The sequence below is a fragment of the Phocoena sinus genome, chromosome 2, assembly GCF_008692025.1.
Source record: "Phocoena sinus isolate mPhoSin1 chromosome 2, mPhoSin1.pri, whole genome shotgun sequence".
NCBI classification, from domain to species: Eukaryota; Metazoa; Chordata; class Mammalia; order Artiodactyla; family Phocoenidae; genus Phocoena; species Phocoena sinus.
The window spans coordinates 68,791,982-68,818,835 of NC_045764.1; the positions used below are offsets into that span (position 1 = coordinate 68,791,982).

At 43.4% G+C, this 26,854-nt stretch overlaps 2 protein-coding genes across 8 annotated transcripts in view; one reads left to right on the forward strand and one right to left on the reverse strand.

Annotated features, from left to right (window-relative positions):
- The first annotated feature begins 2,919 nt into the window (after positions 1-2,919).
- Positions 2,920-15,809, forward strand: LCTL (lactase like). 3 transcript variants are annotated; one of them, XM_032623981.1, is made up of 14 exons: positions 2,920-3,152; positions 3,720-3,859; positions 4,271-4,434; positions 5,034-5,121; positions 5,430-5,539; positions 6,191-6,319; positions 6,422-6,517; positions 7,902-7,956; positions 8,052-8,213; positions 11,409-11,683; positions 12,396-12,522; positions 12,696-12,895; positions 13,773-13,836; positions 15,514-15,809. In XM_032623981.1, exons 2-14 carry the CDS (start codon positions 3,742-3,744, stop codon positions 15,627-15,629), a joined length of 1,704 nt encoding a protein of 567 aa, XP_032479872.1. In that variant the 5' UTR covers positions 2,920-3,152; positions 3,720-3,741; the 3' UTR covers positions 15,630-15,809. The 3 variants fall into 3 exon arrangements, with proteins under 3 accessions (XP_032479872.1, XP_032479871.1, XP_032479873.1); XM_032623980.1 differs by having other exon boundaries at positions 3,023-3,152; positions 6,191-6,517; XM_032623982.1 differs by lacking the exons at positions 12,696-12,895; positions 13,773-13,836 and having other exon boundaries at positions 3,023-3,152; positions 6,191-6,517.
- ZWILCH (zwilch kinetochore protein) overlaps positions 14,240-26,854 on the reverse strand; it is a 40,309-nt gene continuing 27,694 nt past the window's right edge. For 2 of the 5 annotated variants that reach the window (XM_032623983.1, XM_032623987.1), the window contains 5 exons: positions 25,618-25,754; positions 24,508-24,603; positions 20,361-20,482; positions 17,115-17,232; positions 14,240-15,792 (listed from right to left, as the gene is read on the reverse strand). In XM_032623983.1, the coding sequence (XP_032479874.1) occupies positions 17,144-17,232; positions 20,361-20,482; positions 24,508-24,603; positions 25,618-25,754 (444 nt within the window). In that variant the 3' untranslated portion in view covers positions 14,240-15,792; positions 17,115-17,143. The remainder of the gene's footprint in view (positions 15,793-17,114; positions 17,233-20,360; positions 20,483-24,507; positions 24,604-25,617; positions 25,755-26,854) is intronic. The other 3 variants (XM_032623986.1, XM_032623985.1, XM_032623984.1) reach the window with 2 other exon arrangements.

The window sequence follows — 26,854 nt, forward strand, 5'->3', positions numbered from 1 at the left end:
GCTCCGCGGCACGTGGGATCTTCCCGGACAAGGGATCAAACTCGTGTCCCCTGCGTTGGCAGGTGGATTCTTAACCACTGTGCCATCAGGGAAGTCCCTGTCATCCCCTTTTATATATGAAAAATGGCTCAGAGAAATTCAGTAACTTGTATGGAACACTCAGCGGGCAGATGCTGAGCTGGGATTCAAAGATGTACTTGACTCCAGAGACTCTGATCCTAACCACCGCCCTCTTCCGTTCCACAGGCCACTCTCCTCATCCCTCCCACCTTTCCCCCACTCTTCTCCCAGTGGTTTGTCACAGAAGGACTTGTCTGCTCCATCCTCAGAAGAAAACTCAGGAGAAAGTCTGACTCAGGCCCATAGTGCTCCTTATAAACCAAGCACCCCACTCCTGCCCCTGTACTCCTGCTTCCCAGGACTGCTCTGCACCCCAGGATGGGCTCCTTTCCCCAAGAGAAAGGAGACAGACACACACACACACACACAACACCAACCAACACCCTGATGGGCTCAACCAGCCCCACTCTGATCCCTGCAAATCCCCTGCCTCCATCCCAGCCCAGCTCCTGCAGAGACAAGACAACCTGAAAACAGCCTGTCACCTCTTTAATGAACCCAGAGCTGAGGAAGACTCCAGACAGCTGGTAGCCAGCCTCCTTAGAGGAGGAAATGAAGGCCCAGAGAGGGGCAGTGGCTGGCCCAATGTCACACGGCACTAAACTTTGTCTCCTGGGACTTGTCCCCTTAGCTCCAGGCTGGGCAGGGCTGAGTTGGGCTGCAGAGCTGGTGGGAAGAAGTGAGGGTTGGATGGGGCCTAGAGGCCCCTTCCTCTCCAGAGAGAGAAAGGTTAGCTCCTAGGACCAGGGAATAGAATGGCTGGGCCCTGCAGTGCCAGCAGGGATAGTAGCTCTCATTCTAGATAGGGAGAGAGGAAGTGCCTGTCACTGGAGCCCACGGCCAGTTCCTGGCGACATGGATCCCCAGTGTCCTTCCCACGCCAGCCCCTCAGTTCCCTCGGAAGGATCCAGAGGTACAGAGCGGGCTGAGCTGAGCCTCTCCCATGCCCACACCCACTGCACCCCTGTGCCTTGGACCCATCAGTGCTCCCAGGACGGAAGACCAGACATTTTGCTTTTACCAAGTCCCTTCCTAAAAGTCATAGAGCTTAGACTCTGGCCTGGGCCCTACAGAGGCTGCTGGCAGAGGGACCCCCCACTCTGCAGCCCCTTGCGGGGAGAGAAGAGGGGGAAGACAAAGAGGCCCACCCATCCCCCAACACACCTGCTCTTCAGCCAGGCCTGGCCTCCAGGGACTTTAGAACACCCCACCCACCCAAGGGAAGGGTTCTACCCTGGTTGCTCCAAGCCTCCGGCAGGGCCCAAGCAGCCCTGGAGTGGGATGGGGTTGGGAGGAGCGAGGGTGGGTGGTGGTGGTCACCCAGCTGTGAGGCCCACATCCTTCCAGCTTGGAGCCTGTGGAGGAGAACGGGGATCAGACGGTGGAGACTGGGTCTGCAGTCAGACCCCAAGCAGCCCCTGGCCAGGCCAGGCTGACTAGCCCCTCCCTCATTACAAACACTAGGCCCCTGGCTCTGAGAGAAGGGGGCATTTTTCAGAGATGACATCAGGTCTTAAAGTTTTATGTTTCCTGCCAACCTCAGCCTGGAGAGCAGAGTCCCCAGGGCCCACAGGCCTGGCGGGGCAGGTAGCAGCGCCAGTGCAGATAATGCACCACTGGCCTTGGACTCTCACGGCAATCCACCCACAGGCCGCGAGGGTGACGTCCAGTGGTCTGCTCACCTGAGGATGCAGCCCTGCCTGGTCACTGTAGGATAGATGCAAGAGGAGAGGATACCAAGCTGCCAGGTCCCCCAACACACCTCAGAGCCTTTGCTCACACCGTCCCCTCTGTCAGTTCCCACGCCCTACGTGCTCCACGCCATCTGGCGAGTGCTTCCACATCCTTCAAGTATCTTGTCCAATGTCCCCTCCCTCCCTGCGCCTCTATAGTGCTCTGTCCATCCTTCCATTAGAGCCCTGATCCCTGGCACAGTGTTTATTTTTATTGATTGATTTGATTTGATTTTTGCACAGCACTTAAAACCACCTTGCTTTCACACTCCCTCTGGCCTCCCTGTCCTGCAAGATCCCCAACCCCTGGAGGACTCAGACCAGGTCCCACCTCACTCTGGCAGAAAGAAATTAATCCACCACAAAGGGGTAATAAGACCTGTCCCGTTAAGGATCTACGGTGGGGCTTAGCTGAAGGTAGGGAGGCTGAAGGTTGAGTGAGATGCAGGGAGCCGCAAGTCGGGGGAGGGAGGGGAGGGATATGGAGAGGTGAGGGCACCATAGTGAAGGAAGCACAGTGGGGGCCTCCCTGGCAGCCTGGGTGGAGAGCAGGAGGCACTGAGCTTCCAGGGAGGGTGTGATCTAGCTGCCACTTGTGCTTTTTTTTTTTTTTAATATATCTTCTGTTTTTTTTTTCTTTTTGGCCATACGGGGAGGCTTGTGGGATATTAGCTCCCGGACCAGGGCTCTATCGACCCAGGCCCACAGCAGTGAAAGCGCCGAGTCCTAACCACTGGACCGCCAGGGAATTCCCCAGACAGTCGTGATTCAATGAGTGAGTCAGTAAAGGAATGAATGAGGGATCCAAAGAGAGGAGAGTGATGTGGGAGAACCAAATTTACCTTCTACAGTGAACTTTCTCTGGCAGCAGGAAGGGGTGGACACAGAGACAGATGCCCACACACACTACTCCCCGCCCAGCCACCACCTGGAGTTTCATAGGCTGAGATGGGCTGAAGGCAGCACACTGGGCCCAGAAGGGACCAGGGGACTGGGTCACTGCTCCTCTACCCTGGGAGGGGGCTGACTGGATGCCCCGGGCCCAGGGCCAAGCTTCCTGGCTGCTGACTCAGGACCCGCTGGCCAGCTCAGCATTCCTGCCCTCGCCACTGAATTGGGGCTATTGAAGCTCTTTGTAGGGGGGGTTAGGCCACTGGCCACGCCCCCAACCAGAGCCTTCGCTGGGCTGAGGCTCTGCTCTTGGGGTGGGGGGCACACAGGCCCTGAGGGGGTCAGTCTGACAGTGCTCTGGCCACCAGCTGCTACTGTGGGAGTGTCTGGGACCGAGGACAATCCTGGGTAAGCTGGCTAGGCTGACATCAGAGAGGGGAGCCCAGGGAAAGGAAATTGCCCTGACCCTTAGGACAGAAGACCCTGGGATGGTGACCCTGCTCATGACCCCCGGCTTGGGGAGGGGTCTGTCTCTTTGCATAGGCCACAGTGTGTAGGTGGGGTGCTGCAGCGGCTCTGTGGGTTGTCCTGCCAGCCCCATCAGACTGGAGCGTCCCTAAGGCAGAGTGCTTTCCCCATCAGACTGAGGCCATCACAGGGTATAGGCTGGGTCTCCCCCATAAGATAGGGACAGGGGTGGTTTGAAACGTTGCCTATCAGACCCAGAGTTCCCCACGCCCGGTCTTTGTCCTCCTTAGTGTTTAACTTGGGAATCATATCTGGAGAACAGCCTCAGCCTGTGCTGGTGGGTCCCAGCAAAGCCAGGGACTAGCTGACCCCAGAAGAACCAACACTTCTCTAGATAAAGCGCCTCCACCCCGTCCCACCTCCCCCCCTCCTTTTTCCCCAAAGCCAGGATCTTCCCCCCCAAGCCCTGGCTGCATGGGCCTACACCTGTCGGATGTGCTTTTTCAGGTATGGGCGAGAGCCGGGTGCCATGAAGCCAGTGAGGGCTGTCACTCTTTGGTGGGTGCTACTGCTGGTGTCCAGGCTGGGGGCCACCATGACGGAATCCCTAGAAGAGGCCTCCTTCTACTATGGAACCTTCCCACTTGGTATGTCCACTCCTCCGGTAGTCTGTCCGTCTGTCCATTTGTCTGTCAGATTGCCTACCTTGGCTGACTTGTCAAGGAGCTTGGTGTTTTAGCTTCCTTATAGGTAGGATGGGGAAAATAACCCCATGTAGTTGTTCTGAAATAAAAGAAGTTCCTAACAGAATTTTTTTAAAGTTACTGTATAGATAGTAAATGCAAATCAGAGCTAAAATGGTGCAGATAAATGCTTTTAACGTATTGTGTCTCCCCCCCTCCCCCCGCCCTACCACACATGCTCCCACTCCTAGGGAGACAGGGCAGGCTGCTGGGAAGGGGGCTTGCCTTGTGGCCTGGGAGGCACAGCCCAGGGTCCCAGTACTGGGTGGGGAGTGGGAGGGGACTCAGAGCCCAGCTTGGGGTCTCCGTTTGCAGGCTTCACCTGGGGCGTGGGCAGTTCCGCCTTCCAGACTGAGGGTGCCTGGGACCAGGACGGGAAAGGGCCCAGCATCTGGGACACCTTCACGCACAGTAGGAAAGGGAATGTGCTTGGGGAGGAGACTGCAGATGTGGCCTGTAACGGCTACTACAAGGTCCAGGTGAGTGATGGGTGTGCATGTGTGTGCATGATTGAGCATCACCTAGGGAGAGCTGGGAGGTGACAGACATATTGGGGGAACCCGAGTGACAATGTCAACCAAGTGCTCTGCTAACCATCCCCAATCCCAGTGCAGCTGAGCGGGGAGGGGTCGGTGGTGACTGGGGCTTGGGGAGGGAGTGCCAGGATGTGGGAAGGTGGATGAAGGAGGAAAGGAAAGTTGGGCCCCACCTGAGCCAGTGCCTTAGTCTAAGCGATGGGCAGCTGAACGGCTGAGGCCATGACCCCAGGGCCTACAGGCCACAGTAGCCTGAACCCCTGGTCCCTGCATGGGAATGGGCCCCCTGTGGGAAGAGCGGGACCAGCTCATCCTCTGTCCCTTTGCTCAGCACCCACTTTCCTCTCTGGATTGGGGATCCATCACCCTGATGGATTTCTCAAAGCATCCTCATATCCTGCATTTTACTTGACTCCTGGCATAGCCCCAGGAGTAACGGGGGCAGGTGGCGTCACGCCTGTTGCGTAGATGAAGAGTACGTACAGGAGGGGCCTTAGTGGGGTCCGGCTGACCCTGCCCTGCACCCACCTCTGTCTGCACAGGAGGACGTCGCTCTGCTGAGGGAGCTGCACGTCAGCCACTACCGGTTCTCCCTGTCCTGGCCCCGGCTCCTGCCCACGGGTGTGCGAGGTGAGCTAAAGCCACACTGCCCCAGCCCAGGAGTGGCCCATTTTGGCCGTGCTGGCTTTGTGGGGACACCAGAGAGTCCTGGGCGGCGAGAACAGCCCATGAGCACAGTTTCCTTAGCAGCAGCTCTCACGGGTTCTGCAGGTAGCTGGGCTCCCAGCAGTAGCTATTCCACCATCTGAGACCCGAGTGCTGGTGGGCTGAGGGCGCCTTCAGGCCTACAGAAAGCTCCAGGGCCCAGGAATAGTGCATTCAGAAGGTCAAGGCCAAGGTCCTTTCTCATCAAGTCCCCCCTTTTATTTCGCCTTCAGCTGACGGGGTGAACAAGAAGGGAATCCAATTCTACAGTGACTTCATTGACGCCCTTCTGAACAGCAACATCACCCCCATCGTGACCCTGCACCACTGGGATCTCCCACAGGTGAGGCTGCGCAGGCTCAGAGGCCCAAGGGGAGCTCAGCTCAGCAGGAGGGAGCCTGATCTGGGCACTTGGGGTTGCCAAGGTGGAGGCAAAGACTGGGGTCTGGGCTCTGGCTCGGGACAGGAAGATGGCAGGGAGTGAAGAAGAAATCTCCCAACTTACCCACGGTGGGGAGGTCCCACTGGTTTAACTGATATTTGTAATAAGTGGTAAGCGCAGATTTTGATGTTTTCCAAAACATTTGGCCTGGAAACGACAACTCAGACTATAAAGAAAGAAGCATCTTTTGAGTAAGAGTTGATGGAATAATGAGCAAGTTTGTTTAGCCTTTTCCTCCCCCAGGTTGTTAGAACCGTATGTGCTCATATACGAGCGCCCCCTCCCAAGCGATTTCCATAAAGCCTCGACATGCTTAAGAACCTCACAGTTAGACATCACTATTAAAGCAGTTTTTTTATTCGTTCAACAAGGCCCTGTGGTATCACGGCCCAGCTGGCAGAGGAGCCGCTTATGTACCTCTCTGTGACACAGGGTGGTGGGAGGTCAGAGGACAAGACATTGGCTTCAGGGAGGTGATGGGGAGAAGGTGGAGTACTATCCATGCTTTAGAGGGTGGGGCACCTGCTTTTCTCTCCACCCCTCTGTTTGCAGCTGCTCCAGGTCAACTATGGCGGGTGGCAGAACGTGAGCACGGCCAACTACTTCAGTGATTACGCCAGCCTATGCTTCGAGGCCTTTGGGGACCGGGTGAAGCACTGGGTCACTTTCAGTGACCCTCGGGTAAGCAAGGCCCCGCTCCAGGTGGGAAAACCCACTTTCCAGGCAGGAGTGTACCCTGTCACTTCTCACGGGTCCTGTGGTCCCCACTTGCCATCCCTGCAGACAATGGCAGAAAAAGGCTACGAGACGGGCCACCACGCACCTGGACTGAAGCTCCATGGCACGGGCCTATACAAGGCGGCACATCACATCATTAAGGTGAAGTGGGTCCTTCCGGGAGTGAAGGCTGGGTTCAAGGTGGAAGGGTGAGTCCCAGTGACAGCTGAGCCCACCCCAGGGCCCGAGTCTGAGCCCAGTCGTCTGCCACCTCACCTTAACATGGTCCCCTTCCCTTCCATGAGGATCTATGAGGTAGTGTCCTGCCATCCAGGACTCTGCTGGACACTGCAGCCCAGATGACAGCGTGACTGCTCCCTATAGCGCTTGCAATCTAGCCAAGGGGCTGGAGCACATGCATGTGAAATCTTGTCACCTACAGGTCTAAACTCTTTTGTGAGGAACGGTGACAGGAGGAAGTGGGGGGATGACAGTGAGCTAGGGGCTAACATCTTCAGTGACCGAGCAGAAGTAACTGGAGGTTGGTGAATGACAGCAGCAGGAAGGAGTTAGGAGTGCTTGTCTGGTAGCATGGACTTCAAAGGACCTGGAGTTTTTGAAGGAGGGAAGAGAAGTCGTTTGGAAGCAGCAACAAAGAGCAAGACAGGCACTCTCCTAAGGTGTGTGGGGTGTGAGGGGAAAAAAATGGCGTCTGCTGGAAAGAGCTGCCGTGGCTGCGGTCTTTAGGGGCAGTCAGGCTCAGTTAGGGCAGAAATTGAGGGGGACATTGAGAGGAGACAACGACGGGCGAATTACAAGGCTATTGGAAAGGCTTGAGAAGCGGGGGGTGGGGGGGGTTGGTCACATTCCAGGACATATATGAGGGTCCAGGTGACGATGACTGGGGAACAGGGGTGCGAGGCATGATGGCCCCAATGGACTCTCAACAGAAGGTGGACAATCTGATCAGGCGGGCAGGCAGGGGATCACTGGGGACATACCAGACCCTCACATTCATGTCAGCAAGAGAACTTTCTCATCTTTCCCTATTTGGCTTAGGGTTTCTTAAACTGTGACTATTTAAAGGGCAGGGCTCTGAATGTATCAGTGGGTCCCTGGGAGAGAACATGGAGAGAAGGCAGGTTGGCACATTTTGGAGTCTGTTTCTCAAGACTGTTCCAGATGCCTGGTATTATACTTTCCTAACTTCCTGAGCACCTATGCTGAAAGCACTGCCTAGTTACTACAGAGGACGACCAGGAACGAAACAAGACACGTTAGCAAAAATCTTAGTAACAATAAATAACACAGAGTGGTGGCTTATGTGTTTATGCCAGATTTAGAGCAAGTTTCCTCTACAGCACAAAGAAAATGGAGGTCAGAGGAAGGGAGACTATGGATTAGGCTAATCAAGGCTGGACTCATGAAAAGGATAGGACCTAAAATGATCTCTAGAGTTAGGAAGGCGAGAAAGGCCACCTTGGGTTGAAAGGGAGGAGAAAAATGAATGAGGCAGGCATCTCCGATGGGCTCCTTTCTCTTCCAGGCCCACGCCCAAGCCTGGCACTCCTACAACAACACATGGCGCAGCAAGCAGCAAGGTGAGCCCCGCCACCATGTGCGCTGAGAACAGACGGGTGACCAGAGGAGCAATGTCACTCTGCGTGCCACCCCCTTTTCTCTCTCTTCTTATAAGGTCTGGTGGGGATTTCATTAAACTGCGACTGGGGGGAACCTGTGGACATTACTAACCCCAAGGACATAGAGGCTGCCGAGAGATACCTACAGTTCTGCCTGGGCTGGTTTGCCAACCCCATTTACACCGGTGACTACCCACAAGTCATGAAGGACCATATCGGTAAGCCACGTCACGTTTTTAAGACTCCAGATACCACAGCAACAGTATTGAGCTCAAGTGAAATGACCAAAAGGCAGGGGGATAGAAGAACACACTGGGTTGGTTTGGGTGAGGCACTCGAGGGATAAGCCAGCTCCCAAAGAATTTAGAACTGGTTATTCAAACTGGGAGGGTGGGGGACATCCAAACAAATTCTTAGACCTGGAAACTGAGAATTTCAGAATCCAGGGGAAAAAACTTAGCAATTCTCTAGGCTGCTCTCTTTTGTGTTCTGTTCTCCTGTCTCCTCCGCACTCCACTCCATCCAACTGTAGTGAAGTAGGAGTGAGAAGTCAAAGACACAGTCATGGGTGGAGTCAGTCCTATTGCTGGTTCTTTCTGCCACTTGAGAAATACTTTCCAAGCTCTAGTTTCCACAGTGTCAGAGGATAAAGACACAGCTCACAAGGCTGTATTAATTTCGACGCTTTTAACTGCCACATAACAGAAAACTCCAAATAAAATGGCTTGAAAAGTAGGGGATTTATCATCTCACCTGAAATCCAGAAAAGGATAATCCACAGCTAATTAATCCAGCCCTCAGGGTTGTCTTTGAGAACCCAGACTCATTCCATCTTTCCACTCTGTCTGGCACTTTTAGCTAGCTCATCAGCCATTCCCCAAGGCCACAGGATGGCTGTAGCAGCTCCAGGCATCACCTTTACACATCAACACCCTGAGGCAGAAAAAAAGGGAATAGTACTATCATATCTGTTTTTAAGAACAAGAAAAATCTTCCCAGGAAACACCATCTACTCCCAGCTGACTTCCCGCTGTGCCTCAAGGGACAGAATTGTCAAATGCCCCAAGGTGCCCTAGACCACCAGGGCTAGAGAGCCTCAGAGCCTGGGGAGGGGTCAAGACTCCCAGAAAGGATGTGGCCCTTTGGAAGGGGATGAGAAAACAGGGCATGGAAGAAGACAGGCATGGGTCTGTTGGGTAGGCAACCAGCAGTGTCTGGCCATAGGAATCTAAACATATAACTGTGATTTAGAGGTATCAGCCCACACCTCCCTAAAAAAGACAAGGATAACAGTGAAATAGGCTATATCTCATACATCAAGGCTATTTTAGATGTCTGACTAAGAATGTTTCAACATTTCAAAAATTTCCCTTTCTAAAGCACCATTTATCAAGACTTGTCTGGAATAGGAGGCAGCAAGTTCTAATTCCAACTCTGCCACTAACCAGTGATTCTAAGCAAGGTGCTTCACCTCGTCCTGTCTCAGTCTTATCACCTAAAAATGAAGGGATTAGACAGAATAATCTCTAAAAATCTTTTGACAATAACCAGTTCTGTGACATGTTCTGTACACATACACTCAAAATCTTGAGAATGATTTCCTCAAGATGCATAAGGAAAAAGCCCTCACAATGGGACAATGCCCATATGGAACATTCCTGCAGACACACCCCATCATTCACATGCTGTTTGCTCTCTTGGGACCCTCAGAGGCCACTGCAGGCGCTACAAGATTGTACTAAAAAGCCAAATTGATTACCTATCATAGAACAATTCTTGCGCTTAAAGCCAATAATCCCAGACCCCACCAACTCCAACTCTGTGATACTTCAAGTGGGAACAGGGTTCAATTTTTCCCTTATACAATGTGGAGAGAAGGATCCTTTAAGTAGTTTTTTCTTTTTCTTTTGTTTCAGCATTATTAAGTATAACTGACAAATAAGACAATTAATATTTTCTTTAGTAGTGAAAGCATTCTGCCTGAAATCTCATTCACAAATTACTTCCAGGCATCTCAGAAGCACCCCTTCATTCACAATAAATATATGAAGAAAGGTAGTTCTAGACGAGTGCTGTCCAATAGAACTTCTGGTGATCATGGAAATGTTCTGCATGTCCCCTATCTGTGCTGTTCAATATGATAGTCTGTAGCCATTTGTGTCTATTCAGATTCAAATTAAACAAAATTAAAAATTCAATCCTTCAGTGTGACTGAGTTGAAGCTGCAGTCACATTAGCCATATTCCAGTAGCCACATATGCTGAGTGGCTATTGTAGTAGACACTACAGTGATAATTCCTGTGGTTCTTCTCAAGTTACTACGTGTAACTGAAAGTAATAACATGCTAATAATTTAAAGGAATTTAATAATGCAATCTTTTCACTCATTTAATCTAAGCCAGCAGTCTCTTTGGAAACATTTTTATGGCTACATTTTAGATCAACTCATAAAAATGTTACTTCTCTTTATACATTGATTTAAAACTTTTTTTGCATAGATTATACAAGGGCATGTTTCACATGTTTTGAAGTACAAAAAAGTGAAAAAAGTTAAGCTTCCTTCCCTCCCCCACCCACTGCTCCTATCCTCCCCAGAAGGAAGTACACTTCCAGAGATGCATTGTGCATGTGTGCGCCAAGAACACTGCTGCTCGGTATGTGTATATACTTGCATGTACTGTATGTATGCAACACTCTGCATCTTTGTTTCACTCGAGCATCCGTCTTGGCACTCGTCCTTGTTGTGTATGAAGCACTGCCTTATTCATTCTCATGGCTGCATAATGTGGTACTAATGGATATCCCATCATGTTTTTAACCAGTCTCTCCTGACAGACCTTCAGGTTGCTTCTAATCTTTTGCTACTCAATCTGTAGTGAAGATCCTTGTACATACATCCTTTTACATGAGTAAAGTGTAGGATAAGCAGACTTAGAATTGGTCGGTGAAAGGACGCACACTTTTACAATTTTGAAAGATAGGACATTGCCCAACACAGAGGTGATGTTAGCTTACACTACAACAAGGCCTGAACGTGACCGTGTCTCTCCCCACGCTACCACTGGCCTCCTCCAGTTCCCTTCCCAGAGGCAAGCAAAATTACCAATTTTTGATGTAAGGAATAACCTAGTTCTTTTTTCCAGGTAGCTACACAATTGTCCACACATGTTACTGAGTAATCTGTAAAAATATTACTTTTAAGCAACATAAACTTAAAAATTTTTAGCTAGCATTCAAATGTCAAAATTCCAGTTTGAAAGGCTAAGGTCATAATTTCCACACAGATGAATTCCAAAGCCCAGGATCTGGATAACAGCTTTCATGTCAACATGCCAGTATCATCATGGTACATGACAAGAGAATGATTGTGAGAAAATAAAACTTGGTTAAATTCTATTTTCTTCTCTCATTAGGAAGAAAGAGTGCAGAGCAAGGCCTGGATATGTCGAGGTTACCGGCGTTCTCACTCCAGGAAAAGAGCTACATTAAAGGCACATCTGATTTCTTGGGATTAGGTCATTTTACGACTCGGTACATCACAGAAAGGAACTACCCCTCTCGCCAGGGGCCCAGCTACCAGAACGATCGTGACCTAGTTGAACTGGTTGACCCAAACTGGCCTGATCTGGGGTCTAAATGGCTACATTCTGTGCCATGGGGATTTAGGAGGCTTCTCAACTTTGCTCAGGTGATCATTACATTAGGCTAAAGGACATTTTTTACCTGAATTCATGTTCTTATAGTATAAGCTCAGGTGCCTACATTTTAAAGTTAATTTAAAAACCCAGTTACTTATACTTCAGAAGCTACTCGATATAGGCCTTAAAGAAAGACTAAAAAAGAAAGAAAGAAAGAAAGAAAACAACAAAAAAGACTAATGTGGACTTCTCTAGTGGTCCAGTGGTTAAGACTCGGTGCTTCCATTGCAAGGGGCACGGGTTTGATCCCTGGTTAGGGAAGTAAGATCCTGCACGCCGCACTGCATGGCCAAAAAAAAAAAAAAAAAAAAGATGAATGCCTACTATGAAAATCATATATATAGATCATATACATGGTTGTTATACATTATATAAATTATATTCATGTAATATAATATGCACATATTTCATATGACTATATATATAATATACATATTTATATATAAAACTTTAAAATTCTTATCTCATATTTAGTTATTTTGCTGCTCTTCTCACCTGTACTGGAATATGTGGGAAAGAACAAGACCTGAAGCATATTTTCTCTAAAATGATGCTTTGTCAAGAAATATATTCTTCTGTACGAACTTGCCTCCTGCCTACACTTATCTCTAAATAAACATGTTAAGTGGCATCTACTAAACGCTAAACACACCCAATTAGAATATGGCAGCTTTCAATATGTGTTCCCATGATTCCTTTCAGACTCAATATGGCAATCCACCCATATATGTGACAGAAAATGGAGCATCTCAAAAACTACACTGTACCCAATTATGTGATGAGTGGAGAATTCAATACCTTAAAGGATACACAAATGAAATGCTAAAAGGTGAGATACAAACGGTCTTCACATATCTTTCTATTTAACTTGGGCAAAATCTGATAATACACGATTGACTAAAACGTGTTTCTAAATCTCATAGATGAAAACATTTAAGATTATCTTCGCAATACTATTTTTCCAAGAAAATGAAATATATTAAAAATGGAATGTCTTTGCAGCTATCAAAGATGGTGCTAATATAAAAGGGTATACTTCCTGGTCTTTGTTGGATAAGTTTGAATGGGAGAGAGGATACTCAGATAGATATGGATTCTACTATGTCGATTTCAACAAGAAAAATAGGCCACGCTATCCAAAGGCTTCAGTTGAATATTACAAGAAGATTATCACTGCCAATGGGTTTCCCAATCCTCGAGAGGTAGGAATAATTATCAGTGTTACTCATTCTGGATTTTAGAAGAGCTAGGTAGCTGGGGTGTAGAGTTTGGCAAGTGGGCCCATTGTTTCTTTCCCTTTCACCACCTCTCTGCTTGTTTGCTTAGAATGGGGTAAGGACACTGTAAAATGCACTCCTAGCACACAGAGCATTAAGGGCAGACTAGGGTTATGCAGGAGTCCTGTTTACTTTAGGTTATGACAGTCAACAGAAACTGTGATTTAAATGTTATCCTAAATGTTGTATCTTAATGCAAACAAATACTACCTATTCTTCAACATACATGAAAAGTTAAGTAAATTGAATATATAATGACCATATAATCTTCACTTCTTTTCCCACCAAATTGTACAGTGATACAAATGCACTGGTGCCAAAATGAGATTAAAAGTAATAATTAAAAAAATCCTTTAAAACCTCCCATTTTCAATAACCTACAAATTTTTCTATCAGCTCTCTATTCTGTATGCTGCTGCACCTAATGGCAGGGAATATAAGTTGTAATTTAGAGTGTCTTAATTAAAAAAAAACTCATTTGTTTATCCACATTCTTTAGAGTGAGCTTAGTGGGACTATAAATAGAAGCAGTGACTGATAACTATCAGGTATTCACTAGTTTTGCATTACTAGAAAAGACAGTAATTTCATTATTAGAAAAAGATAGCTAGATTATAAGCTCAAGAATAAAAACTGTTCTTTGGCTCCCTCACAATGATGCACATAGGCATTCAATAACTATTAACTGATTTAAACTACGAGCAGATTAAAAAAATATATTTCTTACCCCATATTATTCGAAACATGATTTCAAACAGCAAAAAACTAGTTTAAGACAACTTATCAAGTGGGTTTTTATTAGGTGGAAAGTTGGTACCTCAAAGCCTTGGAAACTTGCTCTATCAACAACCAGATGCTCGCTGCAGGTGAGTTTAACTCTTTGATAATTAAACCATGTAATTACGTATGTAACGGTATTACCAAAATCTCAAAATGTGGACCCACCTTAAGTCAATCTTCCAAAATCACATGATTAGAAATGGACTTTCCTTTACTTTGAAGCAATGTCTAATTTCTATCAGCACTTAAAATATGTTTTAAAAATCTACCATGGGCTTCCCTGGTGGCACAGTGGTTGAGAGTCCGCCTGCCGATGCAGGGGACACGGGTTCATGCCCCAGTCCGGGAAGATCCCACATGCCGCAGAGCAGCTGGGCCCATGAGCCATGGCCACTGAGCCTGCGCGTCCGGAGCCTGTGCTCCGCAACGGGAGAGGCCACAACAGTGAGAGGCCCACGTACCAAAAAAAAAAAAATCTACCATGAAAAAGAAATATCTACTCTAGTTTGATTCTGAATCATACTGTAAATTTATAAATCTACTATTTATAAATTTATCTACTCTAGTTCAATTCTGAATCATACTGTAAATTTATAAATCTACTATTGTGTTATAGTGGGCTTTGTTGGAAGGAGGGAGAAATTCAACCATTATACCAAATGGAATGAAGAAAAATCAAACACTCTAGATATTATATTCACTCATTCAGCAAGTAATTATGAAGCAGTCACTATTGACTCAAGGGTGTTTTAAGCCCTGGGGACATAGCAATAAACAACAAGGTCCCTGCTCTCACAGAAGGCATTTCTAATGCAACAGGATCTAAAAGGATCAGAGATGTAGAATAACCAGGATGTAACCATGCATCAAGAAATGCCAAAGCATATCATTTGTTTCTTTGAATTTTGTCTTTCTCTATATATAAGAGCAACCAGAGAAATACACTTCCTGTTTTAATGAATTCATCTTCCATGTGGTATCAGAGGTGGAAAATGCTAGACCAAATCCTACCAATTCAACTATTTTTACAGGCCCATATACCACTGTCCCCTCCCACCTCATCTAAATAATCAGGCAAATATTAAAGATGTATATTCCATTAAACTAAAATAAACTTAATGTAGAGACATGATGTAGAACTTACTGTTGAGCCCATGAGCTCCATGAGAATTGGGCCTGTGCCTTATTTATCTCGGTAACCAAGGGTGCCTGGCACAAAACTTAAAAGCAGGTATTTCGTAAATGTCCACTACAACCGTTAACACACTTGAAATATGCTTATCATTTAACTCTTAAAGACTGTTTAGCTGTGTTAAGAATGACCATGAAAATTTTCAATGCAGAAATTCCTATACCTCTTAAGATATACAATAAACATTTTTGAAAGGATGCAAATGTTTTCCAAGGAATTTTCTTTCCTAAATCCCCCCAAAGAGAATTATAGAAACTGAGGAATACTGGCTGCTAAATTCTGAGTAAGCACTAGCACTGACATACATTTAGACTTTATTACAGTACCTATGGAAGAACCAAATTTAAGCATTCTTAATCCATATTTTCTGAAATATCTTACAAAGCCCTCAGATAATTTTTTTATAACATTTAATTTACCAGGTTCTCTTTTATAGCAAATGAGAATAATTAGCAAGTGTGATGATGCCATTTTCCAAGTTTATCCAGACAACTGAAGCTTTCAGGATGAAGCTGCATTTGCCAAAATGACTACATTCTCATCTGCCATGTTGCTCTCTCCCCCTCCGCAGAGCCTTTTCTAAGTTACATGCAGATCATGACGGAGATCATGGTACCTACAGTCTGCACCCTCTGTATACTAATCGCTGCAGTTCTCCTGATGCTTCTGCTGAGGAGCCTGAGCTGAGACAGGGTCATCCATTTTGTAGCTGCATCTTTCACAGAGAACCTTCGGGATCTTCTTCAGGATCTTCCTCCTTTTGCCCCTTCGAAGGTTTACATACATCTGTTTTCAGGTTCTGTGATAATTACCTTCCCACCACCTCTCTCTCTCTTTTTTTTGGCTTGAGCTGGGATTGAAGAATTAGAAAATAAAAATAAGCGTAAATGAAATAAAAATCACCTGTAATCTCACCCCTCTCAAAGTCAATGTTAATATTTTGCTGTATATTATGCATTGATTTTCATTTTGCAAAAAGGGATCACAGTGCACAAACTGTTTTGTAACTTATCTCATTTTAAAATCTGTCTGGGGGGCTTCCCTGGTGGTGCAGTGGTTGAGAGTCTGCCTGCCGATGCAAGGGACACGGGTTCGTGCCCCGGTCCGGGAAGATCCCACATGCCGCGGAGCGGCTGGGCCCGTGGGCTATGGCCGCTGAGCCTGCGCGTCCGGAGCCTGTGCTCCGCAACGGGAGAGGCCACAACGGTGAGAGGCCCGTGTACCGCAAAAAAAAAAAAAAAAAATCTGTCTGGAAATATTATTTTAATGTAGAAATGATTGCCACATTAGCACTGCCCTACACATGACGGACAAAAACAATCCTTTAGATATAACAGTCCTTTCAGACTGTAAATCCTATCAGGCAACCATGAAAAAGCATTAGGTGGGTACCAAGTAAATGAGCATATATATTTTTCTAAAAGAAATTTTCTTATGCTAAATACCCTTTACTCAATGAAATACCTCAAAGAAATATTATATATTGATTAATTTATATATCTTCTCTGTAACTAAATATTCTGTTTTTTCTAAGTCCATTTTATTCTTAACTATGCTAAAATGCTAAAATTAATATCCATCTATTTGGGTACAAAACATGGCTTAAGAGAAAGAATGATGTTAGGCATTTTATCCATTATCTGATTCTACTTAATGTTGTTTGTGAAACACAAAAACAGTAAGATCGTAGAAAAGGCTATTCCATTAATTCTTTTGGTCAATACTACCTCAAGTTAAACATTTTAAAAAGGGTATTTACATCTGGGACTTAGTCCTACAATTGGGCTGGTTACAACTGTTTTTAACAAAACTTTGCTTTCAATGTCAAATTGGCATGCCTGTTTAGGGTTTTTCTCTTCCATCAATGGTTTTGAGACCACACTCTCCTTCTACTATATATACAGATTTCAAATGCAAAGACATTACCACTCAAAAAAATTTTTTTTTCATTTCTCCGGTTTTAGGATTAAATTGTCAGTTGACTACAGAAGGTAGAAAGGAAATTAAAGATTTGCACTGCTCAGTAACAGCTGGTAAGCCTTTTATGTGATTACTAATAATCCATATCCCAAATGTATTAAATCAGCATTTATGTTGTAGAAAGAAAAAAAGAAAAAAGTAAGGTATTTAAGACATTATAAAGTATTTGCAGAGAACAAAAAGTGAACATACCACCTTACAGAGGGCCCCATCAGCACACTTCACTTGAAATGCACCTGGCTGCAGGTAACCATGTTAGTAAAGGATATCCTTTCTTCCAGGCTACCGTTTAATGTTAATTCAGAAAAATCTATAACCAGAGAGAGAGAGATCAGAATCGAATTCATCAACAATTCATTGAACTGTTTTTCTGCTAAGTTACTGCTGAATTTTACAACAATCAAGAGGTAGTCTGAATGATGTGTCTTCTACTTTAGACAAAAATCAGCATTGACAATTCCTTTTAATAGTCAACCCTCTTGATGCATTGAAAATATGACTAAACAAACTAAAGTAGATTTTTAAAAATTATATATTCGGGGGGAATTCCCCAGCAGTCCAGGGGTTAGGACTCCACACTTCCACTGCTGGGGGCCCAGGTTGGATCCCTGGTCCAGGGAACTAAAATCCCACAGGCTGCATAGTGCAGCAGCACCCCCCCCCCAAAAAAAAATTATATATTTTTAATTTGGTAAGCTACTGCTTTATTTTTTAATGCCTCCTCCACTACAGTTAAATATAACTGTCTTCTTCCAATTGTAATATATATTTCAGAAAACATTTTCTACTTAGGGTTTATAGTCTTAGGGCTAGACACATATCCATTTTTTTCTCCTGAAGATTGTTGTATTTCAAAATCAAATGATACAATTAACATTTAGATGAGATCATGTCCACTTCCTTGTGGGTCAACATTTTGGTTTCCATATTCCCACCATTACCAGCAATCATTTGCCGAGCACCCACTGGGTGAGCAGCACTCTACTGGACACTGTTTTTCTCCCCCATTAACTCCAAGTCATTATTCTCTTTCCCCAGGGCAGCTAAAAGTACACTTTTCTCTCTTCAGTCTTCCTGCTTTTGATGTCAACTGTTTTACTCAAGAGCATCATACCGTTAGGTATCTTGAAAAGCTAATATTTGACCTAAGTGCTCAGTCCAATGAAATAGAAAGTCTAATTTTGTAAATGCCTATGATCTTTGGCCAAAAATAAATGATTATTGGACTTTAATATCTACAACTGAGGCTTTGTTTGAATAATCTATGACTTTTACAAATGAAGTCCTCCTTTAACAGTGGGTCTTGGTTTGGGCCAAAGGTCACTGAATAATTTCTAGACAAGCACATCAAGAATACATAATGGGTAGAAGAGGTTATGAAGTTCAAGTCAAAATGGAGTGTGAGTGTGTTTCCAAGCACGTAAATATATGATTTCATAAAAATTCCTTATTTTCATAAAAAGAGTCACTGGACCAATACATTAGCAAATAGTTTTAACTCTAACATTCAAAACAACTTTCATTCTTTTTTGAAGCAACCTGCATTAAAAAGACTCTAAAAAAACAAAAAAGACTCTAGAAGATAGGTTCCGTATACTTCACTTATTCAGCATCATTGGAAAAGGTGTTTAATCTTGTATTAATCTCCTAACAGGTTTAATCTTAATGTAATAAAATTTATTTTAAAATGGCATTTTTGAAAAATGTATCACATTTATTCATGTCTTTTAAACTTTAAAAATCATAACACACATGTCTTTAAGAAAAAAAACCTGAAACAACAAATATAGATAAAATAAAATGTTTAAACTGGTGGTCTTCAACCTTCACTGCACAATGAAATCACCTGGAGAACTTTAAAAATTCTGATGTCCAGGCTCTACCTCCAGCGATTCTGATTCACTTGGTCTGGGTATTAGGACTTTAAAGGCTCCCCAGATGCTTCTAATAATCAAAGCTGAGACCCACCCCTGCCCTCATCATTCCACACCTCAGGGTTGAGCTTTAGTTGTCTCCTTTCAGAGGTTTTTCTATGCCCCAGGCCCATGGTTTTGCTACTGTAAACAATACTGCAATTAGTGATCTGGTCCACAGGCCTTTTTGCACATGTCTGGTTATATATGTGGAATAGATTCCTATTAATGGAACTGGTGGTCCAAAGAATGTATTCTTTAAAATTTTGGTGAATATCACCCTCCACAAAAGCCATACAACTTTACACTCCATCCAGCAGTGCGTGAGGTTCCCCCAAATCCCGGCCAGCACTGTGACACCAAACATGTTGACCTCTGCTAATCTGACAGGTGAAAGATGGTATCTACAGAATATAAATTTGCATTCCTCTTATTATAGGTGGGGTTGATCACCTTTTGCTTTTAAGATGACATTTAAATTTCCTTTTTGGTAAACGGTTCATATTACTTGCCCATTTTTTCTACTGAGTTATTAATACTTTTCTTACAGATCTGAAAGTTCTTTATATACTAGAGAATGTAGCCCCTTTTCTGAACATGAGCTGCAAATTTCTTTTCCTAGTTTATTATTTGTTTGTTGCTTCGCCTCTGGTATTTTTTGCCACGCAGAAATTTTTTTATTTTTATACAGTTCATTTTCAATCTTTTATAGGCTCCAGCTTTTATATCACACTTAGAAAAGATAGCACGATATTAACTGATGGTTCTCAGGAACATTTGATTTCTTTAGGACTTTTACAGTTCAGCCATATGAATAGAGAAGTTCCCATTATGCCTGAATCAAAATATACTCGGGGGGGGGGAGAATAAACAATTTCTGGAAATAATTTTGCAAAATATCAATCACTACAATAGGACTATCTGTATTCCCAGCTTTCAAATACCCTTGAATTCTATCTTAAAACTATCAGATTTAATTTTGGATAATCCTTGCAATATTTGAATCAGCCATTTAAGACTTATACAAATAAGAGATGACAGCCCCACACAATCCATGTGCATAAAGATAACAGTCTTATAGGTACTTACGGAAGGAGGTATAAATAACTGGTGGGTCAGCTAATTATACCAGGGGCAAAAAGACATTCTTTGACACACATAATCTTTGATACAATACTAGAAATCTCAACCCTTATTCCTGCCACAGAGAAGGTATTAGAGCAGAAATATCATAACTGTTTTAAATGGTGCAGAAAAGTGTGAAGTATGAGCTGGCATTTCTATTTTATAACCTATTTTCACACCTACGTCCCTATTGCTTGGTGTCTTTTAATAAAATTTCCTCTAGCTAGGATAATGAGAAAAAGCACTCTTTCATGTTTTTTTTTTCCCCCAGAATAAATAGGTTTATACCTAGAGTTCAGGAAAATTACTTAAAACTAGGCGCAAGAGCTCTAATAATAACCTCTACTAGTAAACTTAGTTTATTTTCTTTTGGAATAATTTACGTGAATAGACTACAAACCATCTCTACCAGGTCTGTGAAAATTCAGATGATCTACAGGTGGGCTGTCACTCAGTTGCCAAACTGTTTTCACCTTCTTTTGACCACTGTTTATTTCCACTCTCCATTTCTGTGGCTTCTCACTAAGGAAAGAAAAAAAAGCAAAGAAAAAAAACCAATCCAATTCCTTCTTTCTATAGTCACATAGTGAAGTCCTTCTGTGGTAAGCACTGAGGAAGAAGAGGTGGAGAGGTCACATTCCTACCCTCAAGAAGCACAGTCAAAAGAGGGAAAGAAACAAGAATGTAAATGATAACAAATTGGTGCAGCCACTATGGAAAACAATATGGAGGTTCCTTAAAAAATACTAAAAATAGAACTACCATATGATCCAGCAATCCCACTCCTGGGCATATTTACAGAAAAGACGAAAACTCTAATTCAAAAAGATACATGCACCCCAATGTTCACAGCAGCACTATTTACAATAGCCAAGACATGGAAGCAACCTAAATGTCCATTGACAGATAATGGATAAAGATGTGGTGTGCCTATATATATATATACATACATATACATATATATATGTGTATATACACATACATACACACACACACACACACACACACACACACACAATGGAATACTACTCAGACATAACAGTATGGGCACAGTATGTATCACTGATGATAGATGATACTGACATATCTCTCAGATACCCTGGGCCAGGGTTCTGGATTCCTTGACCTAGAGAATAGGATTCAGCGAGGCAGAACTTTGAGCCCATGTGACTACAGAATTTGCTCATGACATAATTTTACACAGTAACAGTAGGAAATTTTATCTCTCTTTTCAGTAGTTTAACATTGTTTCATACTGTGTACATAAGTGTTCACTCACCCAGTTAAAAACACTGGGTAAACCAAATTTTTATATAGACTACCCTTGCCATATGTTGCTTTTCTCCCCCTTAAAATATAGTTTAAATCCTTAAAAATTCATGCATAGTACTTTGACATACCTGGGGTCTGTCTGTCTGTTCTTCTCTCATCCACAAGGGATAAACAAACCTACCAGAGCTTGAATATGATTTATTTTAGGGATCAACCCAGGGAAGGGAAAGCCCTTGGGATTTTTTTCTTTTTAAACTATTCACCAGTTAGGTAAATTAGTTCACTAAGGTAAAAAGCATTCAGAGATACAAAGATAGGAAGCTAAAGGAAATGTAACACTGTGCCATTTGGGGCTCTGAAATTGGATTGGATGAACTGAGTAAAGAAAACAACAGATGACCCAGGCTTGAGCTCCCTCACTTCTCATGCACAGTTCCTGGTCCCCCTCGTGACTCCTTTCCTAAAATAACCAAGTGCTGATGTCATTGGGTCATTTACTTACAAGTTCACAGCTTTTAGGAAAAAACAGGGAGTTGGGAAACACCTACTTTTTGAATTAGATATAAATCTTGAAACTTTTGAACTCCTGGCAGCTCTTAAATCAGATGGAACCACAAACCATAAGTATTCTCTCCGGTTGAGCAAGACCAGGAAGTTAGAATAGAATAATTTAACAATTCCATAGTTTTCTCCCTTTCTTCTCCTCTTCATGAAATCAAGAGTGATGAGAAACGGCTCTTTCAAATACCTCTAAAGGTATTGTATCGTACCTCTTTCCCCTCCAAGCAGCCCTCTTTATGCATTTTTGTCCAGGCAAACAAGGACATAGAGTATTGGCAGAAACATGGAGTGCTTTTGTACAGGCCATCTGTACATAAATGTGTAATTAATTTATTTAATTTTCCCATTTGTGTCACATTAAAGCTTTGTACAGTGTTTTAAGTTCTGTTTTTAAATTATTGTATTTTATTTTTATAATCTAGTAATAAAATATTCATTCCGTGTGCAAAAAGAAAGAATGAAATAATGCCATTTGCAGCAACATGGATGGACCTAGAGATTATCATACTGAGTGAATTAAGTCAGACAGAGAAAGGCAAATATTATATGATAACCCTTAAATGTGGAATATAAAAAATAATACAAATGAATTTATTTACAAAACAGTCACAGACATAGAAAACAAACTTATATGGTTACCAAAGGAGAAAGGGGTGTGGAGGGATAAATTAGGTGTATGGGATTAACAGATACACACCATTATATATAAAAGAGATAAACAACAAGGATTTACTATATAGCACAGGGAACTATATTCAATATCTTGTTAATAACCTACAATGAAAAAGAACCTGAAAAAAAAATAGTATGCATAACTGAATCACTTTGTTGTATACCTGAAACTAATACAATATGGTAAATCAACTTTATTTCAATAAAAATTAAATAAACAATAACAACTCAATTTTGAAAAATGTTGTAATAGAGAAATATCAGACATGGGAGGGGACAATACACGAGGGGTAATTTAACTCAGATTGGGATTGTAGAGTTGGAAAAGAATCCTCAGATAATGTGGTCTTTGAGCTGAGCTTATAATGAAATTAGAAGGAGGAGCTAGTTAAGCGGACAAGATCCAGGATGAAAGAAGGACACAGGCGTAGGCACTGTCAGGTAAGCGTGTGCGGTGTCTGAGGAAATGCAGTAACATAGGGTCTCTGACTCAAAAGGAGAGTGGGAAGGCGTGGTGGCACGTGAACAAGAAAGGCACAGCGGCCGGGCACAGAAGGTCTCACAGACCACACTGAGGTGATGGAACACTGTCCTAAAGGTAAGGGAGCCATTTAAACAGAAGGAAGTCATGATGGGATCTGATTTTAGGAAGATCACTTTGGCGGTCACAGAGAAGGAAGTTAATGGAGGCAGATAGAGCAGCTAGGAAAAAGGATTTTACTGCACTCAGCCCAGGTATGAGATGAGCAGATATGAAATAGATGCAAAGATGTAGAGAAAGGAACAGATTCAAGAGCTTCCAAGGAGGTCAGGACTTGGAAACCATTTCAAGGAGGAAGGAAGTGACAGCAATAAGTGGAAGATAAGTCCTAGGTTTCTGTTTTGGGCATTAGGTGGAGATTAATGATGGCCACTTAAGAGGTCATATGGGAAGGGGAAACGTGTTAGGAAGGGGAGTGAAGAGTTGGGATTTAGAGTCTGAACTACCTGCAGGACGTTAAAGTTGAGAATTCATGTCTAACAGACACCTAGAAACATGGGTGTGAAGCTCAGGAGAAGCTGCAGATATGGGTTATGAATTATCATTAGCCCAGAGGAATTGAAGATTGGGGTGTGAACGAAATCACCCAGGGAAGACAGGAAGTAAGAAAAGAGGGCAGAGGGTAGAGTTCTGGTGGAAACTCACATATGAATGAGGCAGAGGGAGAAGAATTTGAAAAGAGGACCGTTCTCAGTCTTGGAGGTGGGCCAGAGAGGTAGAGTTAAAATTAAGACAGAACCTTATGCCATGAAAACAAAGGAAGGGGATGGGTTCAAGAAAGCAATAGTATTAAATGCCACAGAGCCTTACAAGTGCTTACGGAGAGAAAGAATTAGTGGGCTAGCTAATTACACAAGGAGCCAAAAAACTCTTCTCCTGGAAAGTGTCCTCTGCATTTGCCAATTAGAAGGCCACTGGCAACTTCTGCTAAACAATTTCAGGGGAGTGATGAGGCTTGGCTAAGAGGGAACTATATAGAGGGAGGGTATAAATGGAGTGGCTTCAGTGTGAGAGAAATCTCAAGTCTATTATATGCTGAGAGAAGAGTCAGTGGAGATCATGATTTGAGGCAACCTCGGTGTCCCGCATGGATGGCCGATCTATCGTCTTAGCCTCAGCTCCATACCTCCGCAATCCCCAATCCCAGATCCTTCTCTCACTCCCACAGCCATACCTCTGACTTCGCTGTCATTACCCCGATCATGTTCTTCCCAACCTGTCACTTCCCTTCTGGCTAAAGTTTCTGCCCTATTCTGTGAAGAAATTACAAATTGAGAGAAAAATGAAAGTAGAGGACCAACAGTCTAAAGAGAGCAGACCACAGGTCTGGGAGAAGGAAGAGGGAGGACTCTATCAGACTATGTTCAGGGGATGGGAATCAGATGATTATGGTTTCAGAGGTGAAGCAACTCTGGGTCATGAGGTCCCCATGGAGCAGACACTGAAATTGCCTAGAATCATGGCTGGACTTGAAGTATAATTTAATTATTAAATTGCTTACTTTTGATATAAGTCTTTTATAGCAGTTGGTCTGACTGGCAGCTGAAAAATGTGTTGCTCATCGAGAGGATTTTGTTCATAAAATTTTATGCAGGATCTAAAAAGAAAAAAAAAGAAATAAGAATTGCTTTTGGAAAAAAATGCCACTTGGAGATAAAGGCTTTCTGTTAGTCTAAAGCTCATAAAGGAAACATTAAACCCCCATCCCAACAACACTTAGGTTAATTTTTTTTGAAAGAAAATTTCACTTTAAAAAAATTAATAGTGGACATATTTCTCATAAATATAAAATATATTTATGTTGAGCTCAAGTAAAGGTGTAACTGGGAAGAAAGAGATATCAGAAAAACAAAAAGGCAAAAGAGAGACAAAGATATAGTCTCCATTGTTTTCCAAGTATGGAGAATTAAACAGTTAACTCACATATACTACTGATCTTTAATGGAAAAAAACCCAGTAACAATTTCAAACTTTCCCTTTACAAGTAAGTCAAATTCTAATTTTGGAAAAGGAAATGGTACATTTCCTTCCACAGGGAAAAATAAACTCGGTTCTTCCACTGGATGGTTCACTTATTTCCAGTTTGAAGCCTCAAAAAATACATGTAAGACACCAGCGATCCATGTGTAAGGATTATTCCAAACTGTTTTTAGTCAAACTGACTGACAAATTCTCTAAAATTTCAGCAACACTATTGACAGAGGTCTGATAATAAAATTCGATTCCATTCAGTTACCATATAGATGGTTGGCAATGATTAGCTTGACCCAAATTTATAAGGATATAAAGAAAAGAGAAGGAACTAATACTTATTAAGCACCTCAAGGGTCAAGTACTTTATATACATTACACCATTTCTACAATGAAAAACAAGATGTAGTGAAAGGAAACTTCCTTAGAAAGGAAGTACTAGATCCAAGTGTCCAACCTGATTCCTCCTGAATCCAAAGCCTTTCCTTCTCATGGCAGTGACTTAGAACCTTTCTGTTACTGTGAAGACAGGGTACAAAAATTCTATCCTAACTGATAGTAAAAAAAAGGCAGTTATTTTGGCTGCAACTATTTCAGAAGAGAGTACATTTTTATGTAAGTAAACAACAGAAACACTTACTGTGTTAAAGAAAAGAGGAGTTCATGTTGAGGTTTAATGAAAAGCATACAACTGACTACTATTTCGAGAATATGGTGGAGTTTTTGAATACGATGAACCTGCTCTTGTGTATCTACTGATGGAGAAATGAAATATTCCTGGAATGAAAAAAAGGACAAGGAAAATAGGGAGTCAAAGAACAAGAGGAACCTCTGGAAAGAATTAACCGTGCCTACTAAACCTCAGTGTGGATGCCTGATTAATAGGGAGGGTAAAAAGAAGACAGGAGGCAGCTAGATAGCCTTCCTCCTTTCAATACTATTCCTCAAACTAAACTCCAAGTCTCCACTGAGAATGTTCTAAGCAAACCATTATACATATTCTCTGGTAAAGGCAAATCACAGAACTGCTTTACCAAGGAGGTCCAAGTAGGTAACTAGTACCACTCTCCAGATGGAAAGAATGGCAAATCCACAAGATAATTCTTAACTTCAACAAACTTGCTAGGTTGATGGGAGTACTCATGTCTAAAAATAGATAGTAAACCTGAAGTAGCAAGAAATTAAGCAAGTGTAGTGATAAGCTTCCACTAACATATATTACTGGTAAACTGGTATGAGGTTTTGGAAAAGAAAGTTGGCAATGTTATGTCAAGCCATCGTAATATGCTCAGATCTATTTCTGAGACCCAATCCTAAGGAAATAATCCATGGTAAATACAGTGGGTGGAATTCTACAATGACCCCCAAGATTCCCACCCCCTGGAATACATGCCTTGTATAATCCATTCTCCCTGAGCGAGGCCAGAATCTATAAATATGGTGGTTTGTTACTCCCATGATTAGGTTACTGATCGACTTTGTTTGTTTATTTATTTATTTATTTATTTATTTATTTTTGCGGTATGCGGGCCTCTCACTGTTGTGGCCTCTCCCGTTGAGGAGCACAGGCTCCGGACACGCAGGCTCAGCGGCCATGGCTCACGGGCCCAGCCGCTCCGCGGCATGTGGGATCTTCCCGGACTGGGGCACGAACCTGTGTCCCCTGAATCGGCAGGTGGATGCTCAACCACTGTGCCACCAGGGAAGCCCTTGACTTTGAATTAATCAGAAGGGAGAGCATCGCCTGGTCATTACTATGACCTAGTCAGTGAGCTCTTGAAGCATTAGAGATGCTCTCCTGCTGGCTTTGAAGAAACAAACTGCCACGTTGTAGAGAAGGCCACATGGTAAGAACCCACAAGTAACCTCTAGGACCT